Source organism: Oncorhynchus mykiss, chromosome 21, assembly GCF_013265735.2.
Source record: "Oncorhynchus mykiss isolate Arlee chromosome 21, USDA_OmykA_1.1, whole genome shotgun sequence".
NCBI classification, from domain to species: Eukaryota; Metazoa; Chordata; class Actinopteri; order Salmoniformes; family Salmonidae; genus Oncorhynchus; species Oncorhynchus mykiss.
The window spans coordinates 36292058-36319600 of NC_048585.1; the positions used below are offsets into that span (position 1 = coordinate 36292058).

Below are 27543 nucleotides of genomic sequence, written 5' to 3' on the forward strand. Positions count from 1 at the left end.
GCGACCCTCGCCGCTAACCTTGGCCTAGGAACCCTAACAACGGGCCCCACTGGACTGAGGGGCAGCTCGGGACTGAGGGGCAGCTTGGGACTGAGGGGCAGCTCGGGACTGAGGGGCAGCTCAGGCAGGTTGATGGATCTGGCAGATCCTGGCTGGCTGGTGGTTCTGGCAGATCCTGGCTGACTGGTGGTTCCGACAGATCCTGGCTGACTGGCAGATCCTGGCTAACTGGTAGTCCTGGCGGATCCTGGCTGACTGGCAGTTCTGGCGGATCCTGGCAGACTGGCGGATCCTGGCTGACTGCCGGTTCTGACGGATCCTGGCAGACTGGCGGATCCTGGCTGACTGCCGGTTCTGACGGATCCTGGCAGACTGGCTGCTCCTGGCGGCTCCTGGCTGACTGGCGGCTCCTGGCGGCTCCTGGCTGACTGGCGGCTCCTGGCGGCTCCTGGCTGACTGGCGGCTCCTGGCTGACTGGCGGCTCCTGGCTGACTGGCGGCTCCTGGCTGACTGGCGGCTCCTGGCTGACTGGCGGCACCTGGTTGACTGGCGGCTCCTGGCGGCACTGGCGGCACTGGCGGCTCCTGGCAGACTGGCGGCACCTTGCAGACTGGCGGCGCTGGCGGCGCTGGGCAGACTGGCGGCGCTGGGCAGACTGGCGGCGCTGGGCGGAGAGGAAGGCTCCGGCAGCTCTGGACTGAGGGGCTCCGGCGCCTCTGGACTGAGGGGCTCCGGCGCCTCTGGACTGAGGGGCTCCGGCGCCTCTGGACTGAGGGGCTCCGGCGCCTCTGGACTGAGGGGCTCCGGCGCCTCTGGACTGAGGGGCTCCGGCGCCTCTGGACTGAGGGGCTCCGGCGCCTCTGGACTGAGGGGCTCCGGCGCCTCTGGACTGAGGGGCTCTGGCGCCTCTGGACTGAGGGGCGGAAACTCCGGTAGCGCCGGACAGGCGGGAGCACCTGTGTTGATGGGATGGAGAGACAGCCTGGTGCGGGGTGCCGGCACTGGTGGTACCGGGCTGGGGACATGCACCTCAGGGCGAATGCCTTGCATACTATGCCAAACCAACAGCCTTCTCTCTATTCTGTCCAATACATCCTCAACACTCTCAGACTCAGCACTCAGCTTCGCCGACAGCTCCAATACCATCCATGGCTCTGTTGGCTCAGGTGACTCCTGACTCTGCCACACTCTCCCTCGGGCTTCCAGCCGCTCTGCCGTGCTAGCTCCTCCTGCTGCTGCTTTTGCTGCTGTTGCTCCTGCTGCACCTGTTGCTTCTCCTGCTGCTGCTGCCTCTGTTTACCACGCCGCTTGGTCCTTGGTTGGTGGGTGATTCTGTAACGGTTTTCTTCTGGTGAAAGAGAGGCGGACCAAAATGCAGCGTGGTTAGTTTTGTACATCTTTAATAAAGATGAAAATACAACAATCTACAAAACAAGAAATGTGAAAAAACCGAAACAGTCCTATCTGGTGCCACAAAGACAGGAACAATCACCCACAAGAGACCTAAAGAATATGGCTGCCTAAATATGGTTCCCAATCAGAGACAACGATAAACACCTGCCTCTGATTGAGAACCACTCTAGGCAACCATAGACTTACCTAGAGTACTACTCTAACCACAATCCCATAACTACAAACAACCCCAGACAAAACAAACCACATAAATCCCCATGTCACACCCTGGACTCACTAAAATACTAACGAAAACACAGAATACTAAGGCAAGGGCGTGACACCAATATAGAAGTTTTAAGTGCGGGAATAATTTTTGCTGCATCAGACAATATTACACACACACAGACATACACCCCCCCACACACTAGTACACATAATAAATGGTTAGCTTACTTACCCAATGGCCAGAATTCAACACGCCTTTTAAAAGGCAATGTTACCGTGTTTGCAGAGATTGCAATCAAGGTAAGCACTGTAGATGTTTGCTCAATTGGAAATTCATTTTAAATGTCAAGCATGTTTCGGATTTAGTCCTGGCCAATATAACAGAATAATAGCTAAACTTCTTTCACAAACTGTTTGTAGGAAATATTACACAGTATTGCAATCTGCTGGCACTGCTTCTTGAAAATATAGTTTTCAGGAAAATAAATAGAACAAAAAAAAGAGACGAGGATCACAATGAAAACAAACCTTCAGTCTTTATTGTGTTTTATTCTTATGTACTGTTCTCTCCGACTGGAGCAGTGCAACCAACCAACCAAGACAAAGCAGAGATTTTAGACAAAAATGCAGTATTTATTGAATTTACAGTTATACAGTTTATATTATATCTCCAGATAAACAGTAAAACATATTACATCTTGATGCATCATAGTAGTATTCCCTTTGACATGGCGGACCAGTCCTTTCTATATACAGTGTCTTCAAACTATCTCTCACTCTCCTTCTTCATCCTGCTTTTTAAAAATGTTTCTCTCTCTATATATATTAAGTGGCTTGGGGCAGAGAGAGAAACTCATCATTTCTACATACAGCGTCAACAAACTCTGTCTGTGCCCAAAATGGTACCCTATTCCCGATATAGACCAGGGCCCATAGTGCACTATATGGGGAATAGGGTGTAATTTGGGACAAAACCTATACCTCTCTATCTCTTTCTATTAAGTGACCTGGGGGCTCGGAGAGAAACTCTTGTAAGGGGAAGGAGGGAGAGAACGATGGATTGAGGGGTAGACAGGGTGAATGTAAGAAGGCATTGCAGTCATACAGTGTCAACCAACTATACCTCTCCTCCATCTCTCAGTCTGTTCTAAAGATCATGAACAGTCAAAATGATGTCATGAAATTGGATGATTGGATGATATTTGGATGAAACCAAATCCCAGTATGATGTCCAAAGTACGAAAAATAACTGTTGCATCTACATTGATAAAGTTTGAAAATAAAGTACCTGGTCCTCTCCCCAGTGTTAAACACTTGGATACAGGTGGCAGGATTATTAGGGGGATAGGGTGACATCTGCATAACTCTATCATTTTAATACATCAATGGTAACATGATATTCTCGAACCTAATTTAAATAAGTACCGCCTTGTAACCAACAATGGAGAAGGCGGGTTTGCAGAAGGGCGCAGTTTACATAAATAGATAGCTACTCCGCTGGTTGCCAAAATGTTACTGAAGGGTTTCAGAAAATATTATTAAAGGTTTACCCTCTTCATCTAAGGCAAAGGTTATTGTGTTTCCCCTTTATCCGTCTCTGGTGTTAGCTAGTTAATGGCTAGCTAGGTGTTCAGCCAGCATGGAACAAATAAGGGGGAAAGGTCGTTCAAAACTCAGATGCAGTTGTCAAGTCAACACATCCGCCAGTGCAGCTGTGAACCACATCACAAGAGACATGACAAACGAGAGATGTAAAAAAACATTTTTGACATCATTGATAAAATTTCATAAAATTAGCTTGGGATGGTTTTACTGCAACGCTGCTCACAGCATCCAAGTTGCTTGACAGTTTTGACAAGTTTTTCAAAGAGCTGTCAGTCTTGGTGAGCTCATGAATATAAGCTTCCCGCCCACTCAGCCTGCCTTTTCAAACTTCCTGGTAGTTAGCCATGAGAGAAAAAGTACTTTAATTTTTTTTTTTTTTATCCAAAACAAATATTATGGGTGATATTTTCATCACTCAAAGGGCTTTTTTAAATGGGAATCAGAATGACTTTTCGGGACCTTTAAGTGACCTGGGGATGGAAGAGAAAGTCTTGTAAGGGGAAGGATGAATGTAAGAAGGGATGGCAGTTGATGCCCTTACACATGGTCTACAGCAGGGTTTATAACTGGGGAATTTGTATTTGCCCCACCAAGTTTTCTGAGCAAAAAAAACTATTTGATTTTTTATATACAGAACCAGTCAAAAGTTTGGACACACCTACTCATTAAAGGGGTTTTCTTTATTTTGACTATTTTCTATATTGTAAAATAATAGTGAAGACATCAAAACTAATGAAATAACACATATGGAATCATGTAGTACCCAAAAAAGTGTTAAACAAATCAAAATATTTTTTATATTTTAGATTCTTCGAAGTATCCACCCTTTGCCTCGAGGACAGCTTTGCACACTCTTGGCATTCTCTCAACCAGCTTCACCTGGAATGCTTCCAAAAGTCTTGAAGGAGTTCCCACATATACTGAGTACTTGTTGGCTACTTTTCCTTTACACTGCGGTCCAACTCATCCCAAACCATCTCAATTGGGTTGAGGTCGGGTGATTGTGGAGGCCAGGTCGTCTGATGCAGTACTCTATCACTCTCCTTCTTGGTCAAATAGCCCTTACAAGGCCTGGAGGTGTGTTGGGTCATTGTCCTGTTGAAAAACAAATGATAGTCCCACTAAACGCAAACCAGATGGGATGGTGTATTACTGCCAAATGCTGTGGTAGACATGCTGGTTAAGTGTACCTTGAATTCTAAATAAATCACCAACAGTGTCACCAGCAAAGGTCTCCCGCAACATCACACCTTCTCCTCTATGCTTCACAGTAGGAACCACACATGCGGAGACCATCCGTTCACCTACTCTGCATGTCACAAAGACACGGCAGTTGAAACCAAAAATCTCAAATTTGGACTCATTAGACCAAAGGACAGATGTTCACCGGTTTAATGTCCATTGCTCGTGTTTCTTGGCCCAAGCAAGTCTCTTATTCTTATTGGTATTCTTCAGTAGTGGTTTCTTTGCAGCAATTCAACCACGAAGGCCTGATTCACGCAGTCTCCTCTGAAAAGTTGATATTGAGATGTGTCTGTTACTTGAACTCTGTGAAGGATTTACAATGGCGTGCGAAAGTATTCACCTGCCTTGGCATTTTTCCTATTTTGTTGCCTTACAACTTGGAATTAAAATAGATTTTTGTATCATTTGATTTACACTTTGAAGATGCAAAATATTTTTTATTGTGAAACAAACAAGACATAAGACAAAAAAACTAAACTTGAGCGTGTATAACTATTCCAAAGTCAATACATTGAAGAGCCACCTTTTGCAGCAATTAGAGCTGCAAGTCTTTTGGGGTATGTCTCTATAAGCTTTGCACATCTAGCCACTGGGATTTTTGCCCATTCTTCAAGGCAAAACTGCTCCAGCTCCTTCAAGTTGGATGGGTTCCGCTGGAGTACAGCAATCCTTAAGTCATACCATAGATTCTCCATTCGATTGAGGTCTGGGCTTTGACTAGGCCATTCCAAGACGTTTAAATGTTTCCCCTTAAACCACTCAAGTGTTGCTTTAGCAGTATGCTTAGGGTCATTGTCCTGCTGGAAGGTGAACCTCCGTCCCAGTCTCAAATCTCTTGAAGACAGAAACCGGTTTCCATCAAGAATTTCCCTGTATTTAAGTGCCATTCCATCATTCCTTCTATTCTGACCAGTTTCCCAGTCCCTGCCGATGAAAATCATTGCCACAGCATGATGCTGCCACCACCATGCTTCACTGTGGGGATGTTGTTCTCGGGGTGATGAGAGGTGTTGGCTTTGCACCAGAGATAGCATTATCCTTGATGGCCAAAAAGCTCAATTTTAGTCTCATCTGACCAGAGTACCTTCTTCCATATGTTTGGGGAGTCACCCACATGCCTTTTATTTTTTTACCTTTATTTATACAGGTTTGAGGCTGGTAACTAATTAAATGATCCTCTGCAGGTAACTCTGGGTCTACCTTTCCTGTGGTGGTCTTCATGAGAGACAGTTTCATCATAGCGCTTGATGGTTTTTGCGACTGCACTTGAAGTTCTTGAAATTTTACGGATTGACTGACCTTCATGTCTTAAAGTAATGATGGGTTGTCGTTTCTCTTTGCTTATTTGAGCTGTTCTTCACATAATATGGACTTGGTCTTGTACCAAATAGGGCTTAATCTGTATACCACCCCTACCACCCCTAACATATTGGCTCAAACACATTAAGAAGGAAAGAAATTCCTCAAATGAACTTTTAACAGGCCACACCTGTTAATTGAAATGCATTCCAGGTGACTAATTCATGAAGCTGGTTGAGAGAGTGTAAAGCTGTCATCAAGGCAAAGGGTGGCTACTTTGAAGAATGTCAAATATAACAAAATATTTAGATTTGTTTTACACTTTTTGGTTTCCTACATGATTCCATAGCTGTTATTTCATAGTTTTGATGCCTTCACTATTATTCTACAATGTAGATTTTTTTTTATTTAAAACAAACAAATTAAAACAGTAATGAGCAGGTGTGTAACTTTTGACTGGTACTGTATTTTTTTTTACATTTTCATTGTTGGACATAATAATCTGTAAAAACACCAGGAAATCAGCTCCAAGTTATTTTACTTCAGAAAATCTGTCCAAAGTATTCCCACACATAATCGAGTGACACATAATCGTATACAAATGTAAGCATAGTTAGAAATTATTATGTTTTTGTCAAATATATCTGTTTGGGCTTTTTGCGGTTCAATTTGCGGTCTACAAATGATTTGTAATTATGCTCTGGCCCACGGCTGAATCTAGTTGATAGACCCTGGTTTACAGTGTGGGGCTGAAGAGTGTGTGTGTGTGTATATGTGTGGAGATAGAGTTGAAACTAGCCCACAAGGCTAAACTGAATTAATCCCCAGGCTGAGTCTCTAGGGTAGGAAACTGGCTAATCACAATAGTGAACAGAGCACAATCTTCTGGCTCTTTCTGTTTCATCTAGATCTTATTTGATACCGCATGCACACATGCACGCATTACACACACCTTCAATGGAACTCTCTTCAGCATGTGAACGTGAAGGCCTATGAAGAGCCTCTAACTTTGTAACATAGAACCACTGTATTCTAGAACTTAGTGTTCTGCAGTAAAATTCTCTGGCCATATTCTAGAACATAGAAGACTATACTATCTAGAGCCATTTAGAGAGTTAAGACATTGAGTTTTCTGCATTATGATGCATTTACATGACACAGACAATCACATAATTCCATATGGTAGCCATGTGCAATATTGACAAATAGCAGTTTATAGAATTGTCTTAATTTAAACATGTTAAGTAACTGAACATCTTGAATTGATTTAAAATCCAAATACTTGTCATGAATGAATAAATGGAATGCTCAATGGCAGCAACATGGAGTCCATTCTAAAAATTGGCCGGACTCTCTCTATATACAGTTGAAGTCGGAAGTTTACATACACTTAGGTTGGAGTCATTAAAACTCGTTTTTCAACCACTCCACAAATTTCTTGTTAACAAATTATAGTTTTGGCAATCTACTTTGTGCATGACACAAGTAATTTTCCAACAATTGTTTACAGACAGATTATTTCACTTATAATTCACTGTATCACAATTCCAGTGGGTCAAAAGTTTACATACACTAAGTTGACTGTGCCTTTAAACAGCTTGGACAATTCCAGAAAATTATGTCATGCCTTTAGAAGCTTCTGATAGGTGAATTGACATCATTTGAGTCAATTGGAGGTGTACCTATGGATCTATTTCAAGGCCTACCTTCAAACTCAGTGCTTCTTTGCTTGACATCATCCAAAGAAATCAGCCAAGACCTCAGAAAATAAATTGTAGACCTCCACAAGTCTGGTTCATCCTTGGGAGCAATTTCCCAACACTTGAAGATACCACGTTCATCTGTACAAACAATAGTACGCAAGTATAAACACCAAGCAGCCGTCAAACCGCTCAGGAAGGAGACACATTCTGTCTCCTAGAGATTAACGTACTTTGGTGTGACAAGTGAAAATCAAATCCAGAACAACAGCAAAGGACCTTGTGAAGATGCTGGAGGAAACAGGTACAGAAGTATCTATGTCAATAGTAAAACGAGTCATATATCAACATAACCTGATAGGCCGCTCAGCAAGGAGAAGCAACTGCTCCAAAACCGCCATAAAAAAAGGGGGACAAAGATTGTACTTTTTGGAGAAATGTCCTCTGGTCTGATGAAACAAAAATAGAACTGTTTGGCCATAATGACCATTGTTGTGTTTGGAAGAAAAAAGGGGAGGCTTGCAAGCCAAAGAACACCATCCCAACCGTGAAGCAAGGGGGTGGCAGCATCATGTTGTGGGGGTGCTTTGCTGCAGGAGGGACTGGTGCACTTCACAAAATAGATGGCATCATGAGGAGGAAAATTAGGTGGATATATTGAAGCAACATCTCAAGACATCAGTCAGGAAGTTAAAGCTTGGTCGCAAATGGGTCTTCCAAATGGACAATGACCCAAAGCATTCTTTCAAAGTTGTGGCAAAATGGCTTAAGGACACCAAAGTCAAGGTATTGGAGTGGCCATCACAAAGCCCTGACCTCAATCCTATAGAAAATGTGTGGGCAGAACTGAAAAAGCATGTGCGAGCAAGGAGGCCAAAAAACCTGACTCAGTTACACCAACTCTGTTAGGGGGAATGGGCCAAAATTCACCCAACTTATTGTGGGAAGCTTGTGGAAGGCTACCTGAAATGTTTAACCCAAGTTAAACAATTTAAAGGCAATGCTACCAAATACTAATTGAGTGTATGTAAACTTCTAACCCACTGGGAATGTGATGTAAGAAATAAAAGCAGAAATAAATCATTCTCTCTACTATTATTTTGACATTTTACATTCTTAAAACAAAGTGGTGATTATCACTGACCTAAAACAGGGAATGTTTACTTGGATTAAATGTCAGGAATTGTGAAAAACTGAGTTTAAATGTATTTGGCTAAGGAGTATGTAAACTTCTGACTTCAACTGTATATGGCTCTGCCTCTGGCTACCTAATAGCTAAGGTCACACTATAAACTATTTAAGAAATGGTTGTCATGACTTCTTTGAATAAAAGGTTTTAAAACAAATAAAACCGTGTGATAAAAGAGCAATAACAAAAAATGTTTCAAAACTTTAAATTCAGCTTTTAAAAACATATTCTCGTAAGGAAAAGCCAGACACAGAGACACTGGTTAAAGCTGTTGTTCTGTGTGTTAAACACATACTAGGGTGGGTTTCCTAAAATCATAAAGACCATCTTTAGCACTAAGTACATGTGCTGATCAAAAAAATTAATAAATGTAAGCCCAAACTAATGCTCCGATGTACATAAATACATATAAATTGGGATTTTGTCAAATCATGTTCCCTGATCCGAAACCACATCAGTGTAAAAATAAAACAACTTTTGGGTTCCCAAATGTACATATACATTTTTAGTAATTTATCAGACGCTCTTATCCAGAGCGACTTACTGGAGCAATTAGGGTTAAGTGCCTTGCTCAAGGGCACATCAACATATTTTTCACCTAATTAGCTCAGTGATTCGAACCAGTAACCTTTCAGTTACTGGCCCAATGGTCTTAACCACTAGAGGTACCCTGACACCACGGTACTTGGAACTTACATTTTTTTGACGTGTGTGTGAGGTCTTCTCCCTGCTAGCAATGGTGTGAACCATTCAATCAACAATGTGTATGAAAACGTTCAAACTTTTAAATAGACCCTCACAACCAAAAGGGAGTACGATGATTGCTAAGATAACACAGCAAAGTCGTCTCCCTGGTTACCATAGCAACCCGACCATTAACCCCCCTACCCAAAAAAGAATCTCTGCATTTGCTCAGCTGACTAAATTAAATAGATCGTCCATCACAAAAAAATATTAAAACAAATTAAAGATTAAAAAAAGTGGTAAAATAATGTTGATGAATATACACAGAGGCATATTATAATATTATATACCAAGACAGACAGGCAGCAAGTACCAGTGGGGGAGGATTGGTGAGGAGAGGAAGGTTTTTCTATTCCAGAGGAGAGAGGAGAGAAAGGTCTTTCTATTCCAGAGCAAATCAGCATCGCTCCCCCCAAAAATCTAAATTGTTCACTACCATGATCACTTCTCCTCCTCTTCTCCATTCATTCCTCCTTTCTCCCCAAAGACACCTTTAGTCAGTAGTACAGGTCATGTAAAACAACAATATTACATTACACAGATTAATAATAATAATAATATATCCACATTCTTGTCCACTGTCCACATACAGAATATGTCTGCGTCCCAATGTACCCTATTCTCAATAGGGCTCTGGTCAAAACTAATGTACTAAATAGGGGAAAGGGTGCCATTTGGGACGCAGGCCAACATGTGAAAACACGCATAGGGCATTTTCCTGGGAAGTTCAAAATTCAACCAAAAACTTTTGGTAACCTCATCTATCTCTCTATATAAAACCCTGGTGAGAATATAAAAAAAACATTATTTTTTTTAATGAAAACATTAACAAAAAAATGAACTGAAGCTCAGGACCATTAGGTTTACATAAATGTACATATGGCTTACATATCTGCTTCTGATAGGACAGGGGTAGAGGAAGAGGATGAGTCCACCAATGAGGCAATGCTATTGTCCAGACTCCTGTTCCAGGTGCTCCTATTGGGTGTTAAGGGAAAAGTGGGTGTGGAGCAGTTGGAGGGCGGACCCGAGCTGGAGCTAGGGCTGTGATTGGATAAGGAGAAGAGAGCGTCGCTACGGAGACCTTTGGACTCGAGTTCCGCCTGCAGGTATTGGCAGATCTCCTCTGGTAGACGTTGTAACTCAGCCTCCAAGTCTCGCTCCAATCGGGCCTGCAGCTGGAAATCACAAAATGGAACATACACCAAATTGAGACTGCATTCAGAATACTACAAAAATATCCCCCGTGTATAACGTAAAATACCAAATAATGCATGTAGAGCAGAATTAGGCCGATACCTACTAATTATCAAAATCCAGAAAAAAGCTGTTAAATTCTACAACCACCTAAAAGGAAGTGATTCCCAAATCTTCCATAACAAAGCCATCACCTACAGAGACATTAACCTGGAGAAGAGCCCCCTAAGCAAGCTAGTCCTGGGGCGCTGTTCACAAACACAAACAGACCCCACAGTGCCCTAGGACAGCAACACAATTAGAACCAACCAAATCATGAGAAAACAAAAAGAGAATTACTTGTAAAATAATTTACAGTGCTATTTGGCCCTAAACAGAAAGTACACAGTAGCAGAATACCTGACCACTGTGACTGACCCAAAACTAAATAAATATTTGACTATGTACAGGCTCAGTGAGCACAGCATTGCTATTGAGAAAGGCCGCCGAAGGAAGACCTGGCTCTCAAGAGAAGACAGGCTATGTGCACACTGGCCACAAAATGAGGTGGGAACTGAGCTGCACTTCCTAAACTCCTGCCAAATGTATGACCATATTAGAGACACATATTTCCCTCAGATTACACAGACCCACAAAGAATTTGAAAACAAATCCAACTTTGATAAACCACCACATCTATTCAAATCAAATCAAATTTTATTGGTCACATACACATGGTTAGCAGATGTTAATGCGAGTGTAGCGAAATGCTTGTGCTTCTAGTTCTGACAGTGCAGTAAGTAATATCTAACAAGTAATCTAACAATTTCACAACAACTACATTATACACACAAGTGTAAAGGGATGAATAAGAATATGTACAGTGCCTTGCGAAAGTATTCGGCCCCCTTGAACTTTGCGACCTTTTGCCACATTTCAGGCTTCAAACATAAAGATATAAAACTGTATTTTTTTTGTGAAGAATCAACAACAAGTGGGACACAATCATGAAGTGGAACGACATTTATTGGATATTTCAAACTTTTTTAACAAATCAAAAACTGAAAAATTGGGCGTGCAAAATTATTCAGCCCCTTTACTTTCAGTGCAGCAAACTCTCTCCAGAAGTTCAGTGAGGATCTCTGAATGATCCAATGTTGACCTAAATGACTAATGATGATAAATACAATCCACCTGTGTGTATTCAAGTCTCCGTATAAATGCACCTGCACTGTGATAGTCTCAGAGGTCCGTTAAAAGCGCAGAGAGCATCATGAAGAACAAGGAACACACCAGGCAGGTCCGAGATACTGTTGTGAAGAAGTTTAAAGCCGGATTTGGATACAAAAAGATTTCCCAAGCTTTAAACATCCCAAGGAGCACTGTGCAAGCGATAATATTGAAATGGAAGGAGTATCAGACCACTGCAAATCTACCAAGACCTGGCCGTCCCTCTAAACTTTCAGCTCATACAAGGAGAAGACTGATCAGAGATGCAGCCAAGAGGCCCATGATCACTCTGGATGAACTGCAGAGATCTACAGCTGAGGTGGGAGACTCTGTCCATAGGACAACAATCAGTCGTATATTGCACAAATCTGGCCTTTATGGAAGAGTGGCAAGAAGAAAGCCATTTCTTAAAGATATCCATAAAAAGTGTCGTTTAAAGTTTGCCACAAGCCACCTGGGAGACACACCAAACATGTGGAAGAAGGTGCTCTGGTCAGATGAAACCAAAATTGAACTTTTTGGCAACAATGCAAAACGTTATGTTTGGCGTAAAAGCAACACAGCTCATCACCCTGAACACACCATCCCCACTGTCAAACATGGTGGTGGCAGCATCATGGTTTGGGCCTGCTTTTCTTCAGCAGGGACAGGGAAGATGGTTAAAATTGATGGGAAGATGGATGGAGCCAAATACAGGACCATTCTGGAAGAAAACCTGATGGAGTCTGCAAAAGATCTGAGACTGGGACGGAGATTTGTCTTCCAACAAGACAATGATCCAAAACATAAAGCAAAATCTACAATGGAATGGTTCAAAAATAAACATATCCAGGTGTTAGAATGGCCAAGTCAAAGTCCAGACCTGAATCCAATCGAGAATCTGTGGAAAGAACTGAAAACTGCTGTTCACAAATGCTCTCCATCCAACCTCACTGAGCTCGAGCTGTTTTGCAAGGAGGAATGGGAAAAAATGTCAGTCTCTCGATGTGCAAAACTGATAGAGACATACCCCAAGCGACTTACAGCTGTAATCGCAGCAAAAGGTGGCGCTACAAAATATTAACTTAAGGGGGCTGAATAATTTTGCACGCCCAATTTTTCAGTTTTTGATTTGTTAAAAAAAATTGAAATATCCAATAAATGTCGTTCCACTTCATGATTGTGTCCAACTTGTTGTTGATTCTTCACAAAAAAATACAGTTTTATATCTTTATGTTTGAAGCCTGAAATGTGGCAAAAGGTCGCAAAGTTCAAGGGGGCCGAATACTTTCGCAAGGCACTGTACATATAAAATATATGGATGAGCGATGACCGTGCAGCACAGGCAAAATGCAATAGATGGTATAGAGTACAGTATATACATATGAGATTAGTAATGTAGGGTATGTAAACACTATATAAAGTGGCATTGTTTAAAGTGACTAGTGATACATTTATTACATCTAATTATTACTTATTAAAGTGGCTAGAGATTTGAGTCTGTATGTTGGCAGCAGCCACTCAAAGTTAATAATGGCTGTTTAACAGTCTGATGGCCTTGAGATAGAAGCTGTTTTTCAGCCTCTCGGTCCCAGCTTTGATGCATCTGTACTCACCTTGCCTTCTGGATGATAGCGGGGTGAACAGGCAGTGGCTCGGGTGGTTGTCCTTGATGATCTTTTTGGCATCCCTGTGACATCGGGTGATGTAGATGTCCAGGAGGGCAGGTAGTTTTCCCCCGGTGATGTGTTGTGCAGACAGCACTACCCTCTGGAGAGCCTTACGGTTGTGGGCGGAGCAGTTGCCGTACCAGGCAGTGATACAGCCTGACAGGATGCTCTCGTAAAAGTTTGTGAGTGTTTTCGGTGACAAGCTAAATTTCTTCAGGTTCTTCACCATGCCGTCTGTGTGGGTGGACCATTTCAGTTTGTCCGTGATGTGTACGCCGAGGAACTTAAAACTTTCCACCTTCTCCAGTACTGTCCCGGTCGATGTGGATAGGGGGGGGCTCCCTCTGCTGTTTCCTGAAGTACACGATCAACTCCTTTGTTTTGTTGATGTTGAGTGTGAGGTTATTTTCCTGACACCACACCCCGAGGGCCCTCACCTCCTCCCTGTAGGCCGTCTCGTCGTTGTTGGTAATCAAGCTTACCACTCTAGTGTTGTCTGCAAACTTGATGATTGAGTTGGAGGCGTGCATGACCACGCAGCCATGGGTGAACAGGGAGTACAGGAGAGAGCTGAGAATGCACCCTTGTGGGGCCACCGTGTTGAGGATCAGCGGGGTTGAGATGTTTCTAACCCTCACCGCCTAAGGGCGGCCGTCAGAAAGTCCAGGACCCAGTTGCAGAGGGCGGGGTCGAGACCCAGGGTCTCGAGCTTAATGACGAGTTTGGAGGGTACTATGGGGTTAAATGCTGAGCTGTAGTCGATCAACAGCATTCTTACATACAGTGGGGAGAACAAGTATTTGATACACTGTCGATTTTGCAGGTTTTCCTACTTACAAAGCATGTAGAGGTTTGTCAATTTTATCATAGGTACACTTCAACTGTGAGAGACGGAATCTAAAACACAAATCCAGAAAATCAGATTGTAGGATTTTCAAGTAATTAATTAGCATTTCATTGCATGACATAAGTATTTGATCACCTACCAACCAGTAAGAATTCCGGCTCTCACAGACCTGTTCGTTTTTCTTTAAGAAGCCCTCCTGTTCTCCACTCATTACCTGTATTAACTGCACCTGTTTGAACTCATTAACAGTATAAAAGACACCTGTCCACACACTCAATCAAACAGACTCCAACCTCTCCACAATGGCCAAGACCAGACAGCTGTGGAAGGACATCAAGGTTAAATTGTAGACCTGCACAAGGCTGGGATGGGCTACAGGACAATAGGCAAGCAGCTTGGTGAGAAGGCAACAACTGTTGGCGCAATTATTAGAAAATGGAAGAAGTTCAAGATGACGGTTGCATCACCCTCGGTCTGGGGCTCCATGCAAGATCTCACCTCGTGGGGCCGCAATGATCATGAGGAAGGTGAGGGATCAGCCCAGAACTACACGGCAGGACCTGGTCAATGACCTGAAGAGACGGCAGTCTCAAAGAAAAGCATTAGTAACACACTACGCCGTCATGGATTAAAATCCTGCAGCGCAAGCAAGGTCCCCCTGCTCAAGCCAGCGCATGTTCAGGCCCTTCTGAAGTTTGCCAATGACCACCTGGATGATCCAGAGGAGGAATGGGAGAAGGTCATGTGGTCTGATGAGACAAAAATAGAGCTTTGTGGTCTAAACTCCACTCGCCGTGTTTGGAGGAAGAAGAAGGATGAGTACAACCCCAAGAACACCATCCCAACCGTGAAGCATGGAGGTGGAAACATCATTCTTTGGGGATACTTTTCTGCAAAGGGGACCGGACGACTGCACCGTATTGAGGGGAGGCTGGATGGGGCCATGTATCGCGAGATCTTGGCCAACAACCTCCTTCCCTCAGTAAGAGCATTGAAGATGGGTTGTGGCTGGGTCTTCCAGCATGACAACGACCCGAAACACACAGCCAGGGCAACTAAGGAGTGACTCTGTAAGAAGCATCTCAAGGTCCTGGAGTGGCCTAGCCAGTCTCCAGACCTGAACTCAATAGAAAATCATTGGAGGGAGCTGAAAGTCCGTATTGCCTAGCGTCAGCCCTGTAACCTGAAGGATCTGGAGAAGGTCTGTATGGAGGAGGGCCAAAATCCCTGCTGCAGTGTGTGCAAATCTAGTCAAGAACTACAGGAAACGTATGATCTCTGTAATTGCAAACAAAGGTTTCTGTACCAAATATTAAGTTCTGCTTTTCTGATGTATCAAATACTTATGTCATGCAATAAAATGCAAATTAATTACTTAAAAATCATACAATGTGATTTTCTGGATTTTTGAAAAAAAAAATCGGCAGTGTATCAAATACTTGTTCTCCCCACTGTAGGTATTCCTCTTGTCCAGATGGGTTAGGGCAGTGTGCAGTATGATTGCGATTGTGGCGTCTGTAGACCTTTTGGGGCGGTAAGCAAATTGAAGTAGGTCTAGGGTATCAGGTAGGGTGGAGGTGATATGATCCTTGACTAGTCTCTCAAAGCATTTCATGATGACAGAAGTGAGTGCTACGGGGCGATAGTCGTTTAGCTCAGTTACCTTAGCTTTCTTGGGAACAGGAGCAATGGTGCCCCTATTGAAGCATGTGCGCACAGCAGAATGGGATAGGGATTGATTGAATATGTTTCTAAACACACCAGCCAGCTGGTCTGCGCATGCTCGGAGGACGTGGCTAGTGATGCCGTCTGGGCTGGCAGCCTTGCGAGGGTTAACACATTTAAATGTTTTACTCACATTGGCCACGGTGAAGGAGAGCCCACAGGTTTTGGATAGCAGGCCATGTCAGTGGCACTGTATTGTCCTCAAAGCGAGCAAAAAAGGTTGTTTAATTTGTCTGGGAGAAAGACGCCGGTGTCCGCAACGGGGCTGTTTTTTTTTTGTAATCCGTGATTGACTGTAGACCCCGTCATATATGTCTCGGGTTTGAGCCGTTGAATTGCGACCCTACTTTGTCTCCATACTGACGCTTAGCTTGTTTGATTATCTTGGGAATAGCTACACTGTTTGTATTCGGTCATGTTTCCGGTCGCCTTGCCATGATTAAAAGCAGTGGTTCGGGGCTTTCAGTTTTGTGTGAATGCTGCCATCAATCCATGGTTTCTGGTTAGGGAAGGTTTTAATAGTCACCGTGGGTACAACATCACCGATGCACTTGCTGATAAACTCGCTCACCATGTCAGCGTATACATCAATGTTGTTATCTGAGGCTATCCGGAACATATCCCAGTCCACGTGATCGAAGCAATCTTGAAGGGTGGAATCTGATTGGTCGGACCAGCGTTGAACATACCTGAGTACGGGCTTTTCCTGTTTTAGTTGATGTCTATAGGCTGGGAGCAACAAAATGGAGTCCTGGTCAGATTTGCCGAAAGTAGGGTGGGGCAGGGTTTTGTATGCGTCGCAGAAGTAGAGTAGCAATGATCCAGAATGCTGCCAGCTCGAGTCGCGCATTCCCTATGCTGATAAAATTTAGGGAGCCTTGTTTTCAGATTAGTTATGTTAAAATCCCCAGCTACAATGAATGCAGCCTCAGGATATATGATTTCAAGTTTACATAGAGTCCAGTGAAGTTCTTTCAGGGCCGTCGGGGTGTCTGCTTGGGGGGGAAATACACGGTGACTATAATCGAAGAGAATTATTTTGGTAGATAATGCGGTCGGCATTTGATTGTAAGGAATTCTAGGTCAGGTGAACAAAAGGATTTAAGCTCCTGTATGTTGTTATGATTACACCACAAGTTGTTGGTCATAAGGCATACACCCCAGCCCTTCTTACCAGACAGATGTTTGTTTCTGTCGGCGCGATGCGTGAAGAAACCAGGTGGCTATGCCGACTCTGATAACATATCCTGAGTGAGCCATGTTTCCGTGAAACAAAGAATGTTACAATCTCTAATGTCTCTCTGGAAGGCAACCCTTGCTCGAATTTCGTCTACCTTGTTACTGCATAGTTTCCTAAGAACACGAAGCGAGGCGACCATCTCTGTCAGCGCCATCTTACTGGGTGAAATACCACTGTGTTCACTCACAGCAACAAGATTTGTGACCTGCTGCCACAAGAAAAGGCCAACCAGTGTCGAACAAACACCATTGTAAAAACAACATACAGTTGAAGTCGGAGCTTTACAACAAACCTTTGCCAAATACATTTAAACTCATGTTTTCACATTTCCTGACATTTAATCCTAGTAAAAATCCCCTGTCGAAGGTCAGTTAGGATCACCACTTTATTTGAAGAATGTCAAATGTCAGGATAATAGTATGATTTATTTCAGCTTTTATTTCTTTCATCACATTCCCAGTGGGTCAGAAGTTTACATATACTCAATTAGTATTTTGTCGCATTGCCTTTAAATTGTTTAACTTGGGTCAAATGTTTCAGGAAGCCTTCCACAAGCTTCCAACAATAAGTTGCGTGAATTTTGGCCCATTCCTCCTGACAGAGCTGGTGTAACTGAGTCAGGTTTCTAGGCTTCATTGCTCGCACACGCTTTTTCAGTTCTGCCCACACATTTTCTATGGGATTGAGGTCAGGGCTTTGTGATGACCACTCCAATACCTTGACTTTGTTGTCCTTAAGCCATTTTGCCACAAATTTGGAAGTATGCTTGGGGTCATTGTCCATTTGGAAGACCCATTTGGGACCAAGCTTCAACTTCCTAACTGTTGTCTTGAGATGTTGCTTCAATATATCCACATCCTCATGATGCCATCCATTTTGTGAAGTGCACCAGTCCCTCCTGCAGCAAAGCACCCCCACAACATGATGCTGCCAGCCCCGTTGGTTGGGATGGTGTTCTTCGACTTTTAAGCCTCCCTCTTTTTTATCCAAACATAACGATGGTCATTATGGTCAAACAGTTCTATTTCTGTTTCATCAGACCTGAGGACATTTCTCCAAAAAGTACGATCTTTGTCCCCATGTGCAGTTGCAAACCGTAGTCTGACTTTTTTATTGGAGGTTTTGGAGCAGTGGCTTCTTCCTTGCTGAGTGGCCATTTAGGTTATGTGGATATAGGACTCATTTTACAGTGGATATAGATACTTTTGTACCTGTTTCCTCCAGCATCTTCACAAGGTCCTTTGCTGTTGTTCTGGGATTGATTTGCACTTTTCGCACCAAAGTACATTCATCTCTAGGAGACAGAACGCGTCTCCTTCCTGAGTGGTATGACGGCTGCGTGGTCCCATGGTGTTTATACTTGCGTACTAGTGTTTGTACAGATGAACGTGGTACCTTCAGGCATTTGGAAATAGCTCCCAAGGATGAACCAGACTTTTGGAGATCTACACATTTTGGCTGATTTCTTTGGATGGTGTCAAGCAAAGAGGCACTGAGTTTGAAGGTAGGCCTTGAAATACATACACAGGCACACCTTCAATTGACTCAAATGATGTCAATTCGCCAATCAGAAGCTTCTAAAGCCAAGACATTGTTTTCTGGAATTTTCAAAGCTGTTTAAAGGCACAGTCAACTTAGTGTATGTAAACATCTGACCCACTGGAATTGTGATACAGTGAAATAATCTGTCTGTAAACAATTGTTGGAAAAATTACTTGTGTCATGCACAAAGTAGATGTCCTAACCGACTTGCCAAAACTATAGTTTGTTAACAAGAAATTTGTGGAGTGGTTGAAAAACAAGTTTTAATGACTCCAACCTAAGTGTATGTAAACTTCCAACTTCAACTGTATATTTATTTATTTTACCTTTTGTACTTTATTTGCACATAATTACAACACATCCATAATATGACATTTGAAATATCCTTATTATTTTGGAATTTTTGTGAGTGTAATGTTTACTGTTCATTTTAAATTGTTTATTTAACTTTTGTTTATTATCTATTTCACTTGCTTTGGCAATGTACACATATGTTTCCCATGCCAATAAAGCTCCTTAAATTGAAATTGAATTGCGAGAGAGAGAGGGATAAGGAGAGATAGAGACAGAGGAAGAGAGAAAGAGAGAGTGAAAAAATATACTTTATTTGATTAGATGAAGGATTAATTCAACTTTAACAGCCATGCCAATAAAGCATATTTGAAGGTACAGTATGTGTGTCTGTCTCACCAGTGTCTGTGTGTGTGCGTCTCACCAATGGTTGCTCCTCCTCTATGTGTCGCTGGGCTTCTCTCTGACCAATTACCAACTTCTCCTGACGCCTTGACTGGGCCTCATCCAACTAGGCAGGGTGAGGAGACAGAGATAATGGAAAGAAAGCAGGAGGAAGGGGGAGGGAGAGAGGAAGAGGGAGAGAGAGGGAGAGAAAGAAAAGAGAGAAGAGGGAAAGAGAGGAGGGAGAAAACAAAGCGCAAAAGGGAGTTATTGACATCACAATGGCTGACAGAGATGTATTACGCCATGAGCATGAAAGAGATGTACTCAAGAGTGGGGCGATAAGTATGTGTGTGTGAGGCCTGCACACACTCACCCGGCGGATTAACGTGACAGAGTCTGAGATATGCTTCCTGTTGATCTCATTCAGTTCCCTACAGAGAGAGGTAGAAAGAGAGAGAGAGAGACCATGAGAAACAGACACACACACACACAGTGTTGTCTCGAAAGAATAAAAACTTGGCTGAATTTACACTGTTCAGTGCATTCCGAAAGTATTCAGAACCCTTGACTTTTTCCACATTTTGTTACTTTACAGCCTTATTCTATAATTGATTAAATATGTTTTTCCCCTCATCAATCTACACACATAACCCCATAATGGTCACGACTTCTACCGAAGGTAACTCCTCTCCCTGTTCGGGCGGCGCTCGGTGCTCGGCGTCGCCGGTTTACTAGCCGCTACCGATCCCTTTTTCTTTTTGTTTTGTCTGTGTTCCTTTTCACACCTGGTTTCAATTGCTTTGATTTCTGTGGGTATATAGGGCACCTGTTACCTGCCGTAATTCGTGCAGGATTAAGTTTGTGAGTATTAGCGTTCAGTATTCTATGCGGTTTGTTTTTGCATTGACGTATGCGTATGTAGTGTCCGAACTGTGGTTGTTCCTCCGTGTACTGACACGAGTTTGTTTTCTTTCGAGCGCGTTGTTTGGACATTTATCTGGGCCAATTTTGTATTGGTGGACTATGTGTACTGATCTCTACATTAAACACGCTTCTCAAAGAAAATCCCTGCTCTCCTGCGCCTGACTCCTACACCTCTCACCGAGACGCACTTTATCACAATAATGACAAAGCGAAAACAGACGAACAAATTGTTGCAAATCTACTACAAATAAAAAAATACCTTATTTACATTCAGTACCAGTCAAACGTTTGGATACACCTACTCATTTCAGGGTTTTTCTTTGTAGAATAATAGTGACATTGAAACTATGAAATAACACATGTGGAATCATGTAGTAATCATGTTAAACAAATCTAAATATATTTTACATTTGAGATTCTTCAAAGTAGCAACCCTTTTCCTTGACAACAGCTTTGCACACTCTTGGCATTTTCTCAACATGAGGTAGTCACCTGGAATTCATTTCAATTAACAGGTGTGCCTTGTTAAGTTAATTTGTGGAATTTCTTTCCTTAATTCGTTTGAGACAATCAGTTGTGTTGTGAGGGGTGGTATACAGAAGATAGGCCTATTTGGTAAAAGACCAAGTCCATATTATGGCAAGAACAGCTCAAATAAGTCATGAGAAACAACATTTCATCATTAATAAGACATGAAGGTCAGTCAATATCAAAAATGTCAAGAACTTTGAAAGTTTCTTCAAGTGCAGTCGCAAAAAAACCAAGTGCTATAATAAAACTGGCTCTCTTGAGGACCGCCACCGGAAAGGAAGATCCAGAGTTACCTCTGGTGCAGAGGATAAGTTCATTAGAAATTGCAGCCCAAATACATGCTTCAGAGTTCAAGTAACAGACACATCTCAACATCAACTGTTCAGAGGAGACTGTGTGAATCAGGTCTTCATGGTCAAAATAAAATGCTACTAAAGGACATCAATAATAAGAAGAAGATACATGCTTGGGCCAAGAAACATGAGCAATGGACATTAGACCAGTGGAAATCTGTCCTTTGGTCTGATGACTACAAATATGAGATTTTTGGGTCCAACCGCCGTGACTCTGTGAGATGCTGAGTAGGTGGACGGATGATCTCTGCATGTGTAGTTCCCACCGTGAAGCAAAGAGGTGGTGGTGTGATGATGATTTGCTGGTGACACTGTCAGTGATTTATTTAGAATTCAAGGCACACTTAACCAGTATGGCTACCATAGCATTCTGCAGCGATAGGCCATCCCATCTGGTTTGCGCTTAGTGGGACTACCTTTTTTTTTTTTACAAACAGAACAATGACCCAACACACCTCCAGGCTGTGTAAGGGCTTTTTGACCAAGAAGGAGAGTGATGGAGTGCTGCATCAGATGACCCGATCTCAATCCATTTAAGATGGTTTGGCATGAGCTGGACCGCAGAGAGAAGGAAAAGCATCCAACAAGTGCTAAGCGTATGTGGGAACTCCTTCAAGACTGCCTGAAAATAATTCTAGGTGAAGCTGGTTGAGAGAATGCCAAGAGCGTGCAAAGACGTCATCACTTTGAAGAGTCTAAAATCTATTTTGATTTGTTTAACGCTTTTTTTTTGTTCCTGCATGATTCCATATGTGTTATTTCATAGTTTTGATGTCTTCATTGTCTTGATTGAAGTCCAACTGTGGTATAATTCAATTGATTGGACATGATTTGGAAAGGCACACTTGTCTTTATAAGGTCATTGTCAGTGCATGTCAGAGAAAAACCAAGCCATGAGGCCGAAGGAATTGTCCGTAGAGCTCTGAGATAGGATTGTGTTGTGGCACAGATCTGGGGAAGGGTACTAAAAAATGTCTGTAGCATTGAAGGTCCCCAAGACCACAGTGGCCTCCATCATTCCTAAATGGAAGAAGAGAAGGGCCTTGGTCAGGGATTCAACCAAGAATTCGATGGTCACTCTGACAGTGATCCAGAGTTCCTCTGTGGAGTTGGGAAACATTCCAGAAAGACAACCATCTCTGTAAAACTCTACCAATCAGACCTTTATGGTAGAGTGGCCAGACAGAAGCCACTCCTCAGTAAACGGCACATGACAGCCCGCTTGGAGTTTGCCAAAAGGCACCTAAAGACTTTGGTCTGATGAATGACAAGCGTCACATCTGGAGGAAACCTAGCACCATCCATATTGTGTTAAACAGTGTATTGTTTGTAACAGTGATAACATCAAGTAAAACTGAAATGATAAAAAAGAAATCCAAAGTATAGATATCCATCAACAAACTTCTTATAGCTTAGCATGCTGTCAGGATGTTATTCAGCGGCAGGGACTGGGAGACTAGTCAGGATCAAGGGAAAGATGAACGGAGCAGAGTACAGTGAGATCCTTGATAAAAACCTGCTCCAGAGCGCTCAGGACCTCAGACTGGGGCTAAAAATTCACCTTCCAACAGGACAATGACACTAAGCACACAGCCAAGACAATGCAGGAGTGGCTTCGGGAGAAGTCTCTCAATGTCCTTGAGTGACCCAGCCAGAGCCCGGACTTGAACCCGATTGAACATCTCTGGAGAGACCTGAAAATAGCTGTGCAGCGACGCTCCCCATCCAACCTTGAGAGGATCAGCATAGAAGAATGGGAGAAAAAAAACAAATACAGGTGTGCCAAGCTTGTAGTGTCATACCCAAGAAGACTCAAGGCTGTAAAGGGTCTGAATACTGTAAATGTGATATCTGTTTTTTATTTGTAATACATTTGCAAACATTTCTAAAAACTTGTTTTTGCTTTGTCATTATGGGGTATTGAGTGTAGATTGATGAGGGTGAAAAAATACAATTTAATCTATTTTAGAATAAGGTTGTAACGTAACAAAATGAGGAAAGAGTCAAGGGGTCTGAATACTTTCCGAGTGCACTGTATATAGAAAAGTATGTGGACACCCCTTCAAATTAGTGGATTCGGCTATTTTAGCCACGCCTGTTATTGACAGGTGTATAAAACCGAGCACACAGCCATGCAATCTTCATAGAGGCTCAGCCACGAAGCTCACAGAACGGGACCACCGAGTGCTGAAGCACATAGCGTGTAAACATAATCTGTTCTCGGTTGCGACACTCACTACCGAGTTCCAATCAGCCTCTGGAAGCAACATCAGCACAATAACTGTTCATCGGGAGCTTCATGAAATGGGTTTCTATGGCCGAGCAGCCGCACACAAGCCTAAGATCACCATGTGTAATGCCAAGCGTCAGCAGGAGTGGTGTAAAGCTCGCCGCCATTGGACTCTGGAGCAGTGGAAACACATTCTCTGGATGAATCACGCTTCACCATCTGGCAGTCGATTCTGGGTTTGGCGAACGCCAGGAGAAAGCTTCCTGCCCCAATGCATATTGCCAAATGTAAAGTTTGGTGGAGGATGAATAATGGTCTGGGGTTGTTTTTCATGGTTCGGGCTAGGCCCCTTCGTTCCAGTGAAGGGAAATCTTACAACGGCATTTTAGACGATTCTGTGCTTCCAACTTTGTGGCAAAAGTTTGGGTATGGCCCTTTCCTGTTTCAGCATGACAATGCCCCCGTGCACACAGCGAGGTCCATACAGAAATGGTTTGTTGAGATCGGTGTGGAAGAACTGACCTCAACCCCATCGAACACCTTTGGGATGAATTGGAATGTCAACTGCGAGCCAGGCCTAATCTCCCAACATCAGTACCCAACCTCACTAATACTCTTGTCCCCGCAGCAATGTTCCAACATCTTGTGGAGAACCTTCCCAGTAGAGTGGAGGCTGTCATAGCAGCAAAGGGGGGACCAACTCCGTATTAATGCCCATGGTTTTGGAATGAGATGTTCAATGAGCAGGTGTCCACATACTTTTGGTCATGTAGTGTATTGTTTTTACATTGAACAATATGTTGATAACTGGTAAAATAACAAATATAATATATTTTATTCTATATTCAATTCCTTTCCAAAATATACCACCATATTAAATACCATGAGAATTTATTACATTTTCCTAATGAAAAACCATAGCTGAGATAAATTTACAATTACATTACATTAACTGTTTTAAAATGTAATTTGATACATATTTGGGTTAATTTGCTCATCTATGGCCATAATATCAGGTCACATTACATTCATTAGACCTATGATTCATTATTCATTGTACCTAAATCATTTAATATATTAAATCAATAGTTGAGTTCCAAATGACATAAAAAACACTTTGAAGCTCATTTCTGAAGCTTCTATATTGCAATAGTCTACACACCATAGAAATCATTTAATTTCTGAAGTTTCTGTATTGCAATAGTCTACACACCATAGAAATCCTATGGATTTTACATAGCATACTACGATTCCCAGAGTGCATTGCAACTCCCAGGGTGGCTACTGCTAGCAAGCCCAGACAAACACGAAGTAACGTTAGTCTAAATATATTGCTTTCATAGCTAAGTTATGAGTGCATTTCACATTACTTTTGGTTTGTAATCATATTATAATGCTCACATGAATGTCATGCTGAATATATGTTCATGTCATTGCCCCCCCCCCCCAAAGAAAAATCAAATTAAGTTGCTAGCAGAATGTTACAATGCAAATGTCATGTGTAAAATAGTTTTTTATGTTGTTTCGGAACTAAACCTCCCTTGCACTGCACCGCTTTGTAACACCTTTTGCTTAGTTGTTTCGGTGGGACGGCCGTCATAACGTCTCTGTAAGCAAAATATTCCCATGATGTTTATGTTAGAAAAGCCATGTGTCTGCAATTTCTCATTCCTCTCGCTTGCTTCTCAAACGTGTCTTGTGCTGTCAGGTAACCTGGCATGTTACTACTTCCCCATTGAGAAGATTCAGACAAATGATTAAAATCAAATTGTATTATAGTCACATGCTTCGAGTAAAAATAACATGGCTATATACAGGGAGTACCAGTACCGAGTCGATGTGCAGGGGTAGCTATGTATATATAGGTAGGGATCAAGTGACTAAGCAACAGGATAGATAATAGAGAGTAGCAGCAGCGTATGTGGTGTCAGTATGTATGTGTGTGTGTGTGTGTGTGGCATCAGTTTGCATGTGTGCGCATGTTATGTGTGTGGGGGGGCATATGTAGTGGGCGTGTGTGTGTGTATGTTGGGGTGTCAGTGTAAGTATGTGTGAGTCCAGCGTATGTGTGAGTCCAACGTGTGTGCATAGACTCAGTGCAGGAAAGTTAGTGCAAAAAATGGTCAATGTAGGTAGTCTGGGTAGACATTAAATTAGCTATTTAGCAATCTTGTTTAGCAGTCTTATGGCTTGGGGGTAGAAGCTGTTCAGGGTCCTGTTGGTTCCACACTTGATTCACTGGTACCGCTTGCCATGCGGTAGTAGAGAGAACAGTCTATGGCTTGGGTGGCTGGAGTCAGAATTTTTTGGCCCTTCTTCTGACACTGCCTTGTATAGAGGTCCTGGATGGCAGGGAGCTCGGCCCCAGTGATGTACCGGGCCATTCTCACCACCCTCTGCAGCGCCTTGTGGTCGGGTGCCTTGCAGCTGCCGTCAGCTCCTTTGTCTTGCTGACATTGAGGGAGAGATTGTTGTCCTGGCCACACCACACCACACTGTGATGTCTCTGACCTCCTCCCTTTAGACTGCCTCATCATCGTCGTTGATCAGTCCTACCACCGTTGTGTCTTTAGCAAACTTGATGATGGTGTTGGAGTCCTGCGTGGCCATGCAATCATGGGTGAACAGGGAGTACAGGAGAGGACTAAGCCCAGTGTTGATGGTCAGCGTGGCAGATGTGTTGTTGTCTACCCTCACCTCCTGGGGCCGGCCCATCAGGAAGTCCAGGATCCAGTTGCAGAGGGAGGTGTTCAGTACCAGGGTCCTGAGCCTGGTGATGAGCTTGGACGGGACTATGGTGTTGAACGCTGAGCTGTAATCAATGAACAGGATTCTTACATAGGTATTCCTTTAGTCCAGTGTGGACTGCAATAGAGATTGCGTCATCTCTGGATCTGTGGGAGCGGAATGCGAATTGGAGTGGGGCCAGTGTTTCTGAGATGATGGTGTGGATGTGAGCCATGACCAGCCTTTCAAATAATTTCATGGCTATAGATGTGAGTGCTAAGGGGTGACTAGACAGATTCAATCCTCTCAATCCGTATATGACGTGAGACACATTTGACAGAAGTACCAAAAGTAAAAACAATTCTTCTACCGATACATTTTTCATGTTCTAGTATCGAAAAAGTTCAGAAATTTCGGTATAGCGTGCAACACTAACACGCACACGCACGCACGCACACACACAGTAACATACGACTCAGCCTTGTCTCTGTCTCTGCTCTTGGCCTCGATAATGCTGTGCTGTCTCTTCCTGTCTAGAATCTTTTGAAGCTCCTTCTTCTCTCTGTAAACAATAACAAAAACAAATAAACAATAACTTGTAACTTAGCTTTCTGGTAATGGTGTTTTGATATGAATCCATCTGCATTCAGAGTAATACAGTTGCTATAATAGCTGATGCGTGGTGAGCGTTCTGGCACAAATGGTTGCAGTGCACCACCAAATGGTTGCAGTGATGAGCTTCACGTTGGTGGTGGACGAAGTGAGTTCCCCTTAGTATTTACAGCGCTTTGAACATCTGGGAAAGCGCTATAATCCAATCAATTATTATTATAAATGATCATAAATTATCTTACCTCTTACCTCTTACCAGTGTTGGGAATAGTTACTTGAAAAAGTAATACATTGCATTTAAATTACATTACATTTACAAAAGTAACGCGTTACTTTACAAAAGTACTTTGTGTGGAAAGGAATGACTTGTGTTACTAGTTATATTACTTTGACTTATTTTCATGAAAAAAAAATCTCCATCCGACAGGTGATTTACGTGCGCTCTACTAAATATAGGCTACTTACTAACTCTGGTTTGGAGTTTCTCTTTTCATCAGTGGCGATCTTTCCTGTGCTAATCTACAAATACTTCACTATCATATGGGCTGCTTAATTAGCCATATATACTGCAAGCCAAACATCTGTACAGATCTTTTTGTTCAAAATCTTTATCTCGAGCTGCAAGTTCTGGTAATAGACCGCACATACATGATGGACCCATAGAGATGTATATAGGG

The 27543-nt window shown here is 42.8% G+C and overlaps 1 protein-coding gene across 3 annotated transcripts in view; it reads right to left on the reverse strand.

The window, feature by feature from the left end:
* Positions 1-8847: 8847 nt before the first annotated feature.
* Positions 8848-27543, reverse strand: part of plcb3 (phospholipase C, beta 3 (phosphatidylinositol-specific)) — a 105683-nt gene continuing 86987 nt past the window's right edge. The window contains exons 30-33 of one of the 3 annotated variants that reach the window (XM_036957709.1): positions 26727-26816; positions 19863-19920; positions 19527-19613; positions 8848-10580 (exon numbers count right to left, since the gene is read on the reverse strand). In XM_036957709.1, coding sequence (XP_036813604.1) covers positions 10287-10580; positions 19527-19613; positions 19863-19920; positions 26727-26816 — 529 coding nt within the window. In that variant the 3' untranslated portion in view covers positions 8848-10286. Of the gene's footprint in view, positions 10581-19501; positions 19614-19862; positions 19921-26726; positions 26817-27543 lie in introns of all 3 variants that reach the window. The other 2 variants (XM_036957711.1, XM_036957710.1) reach the window with 2 other exon arrangements.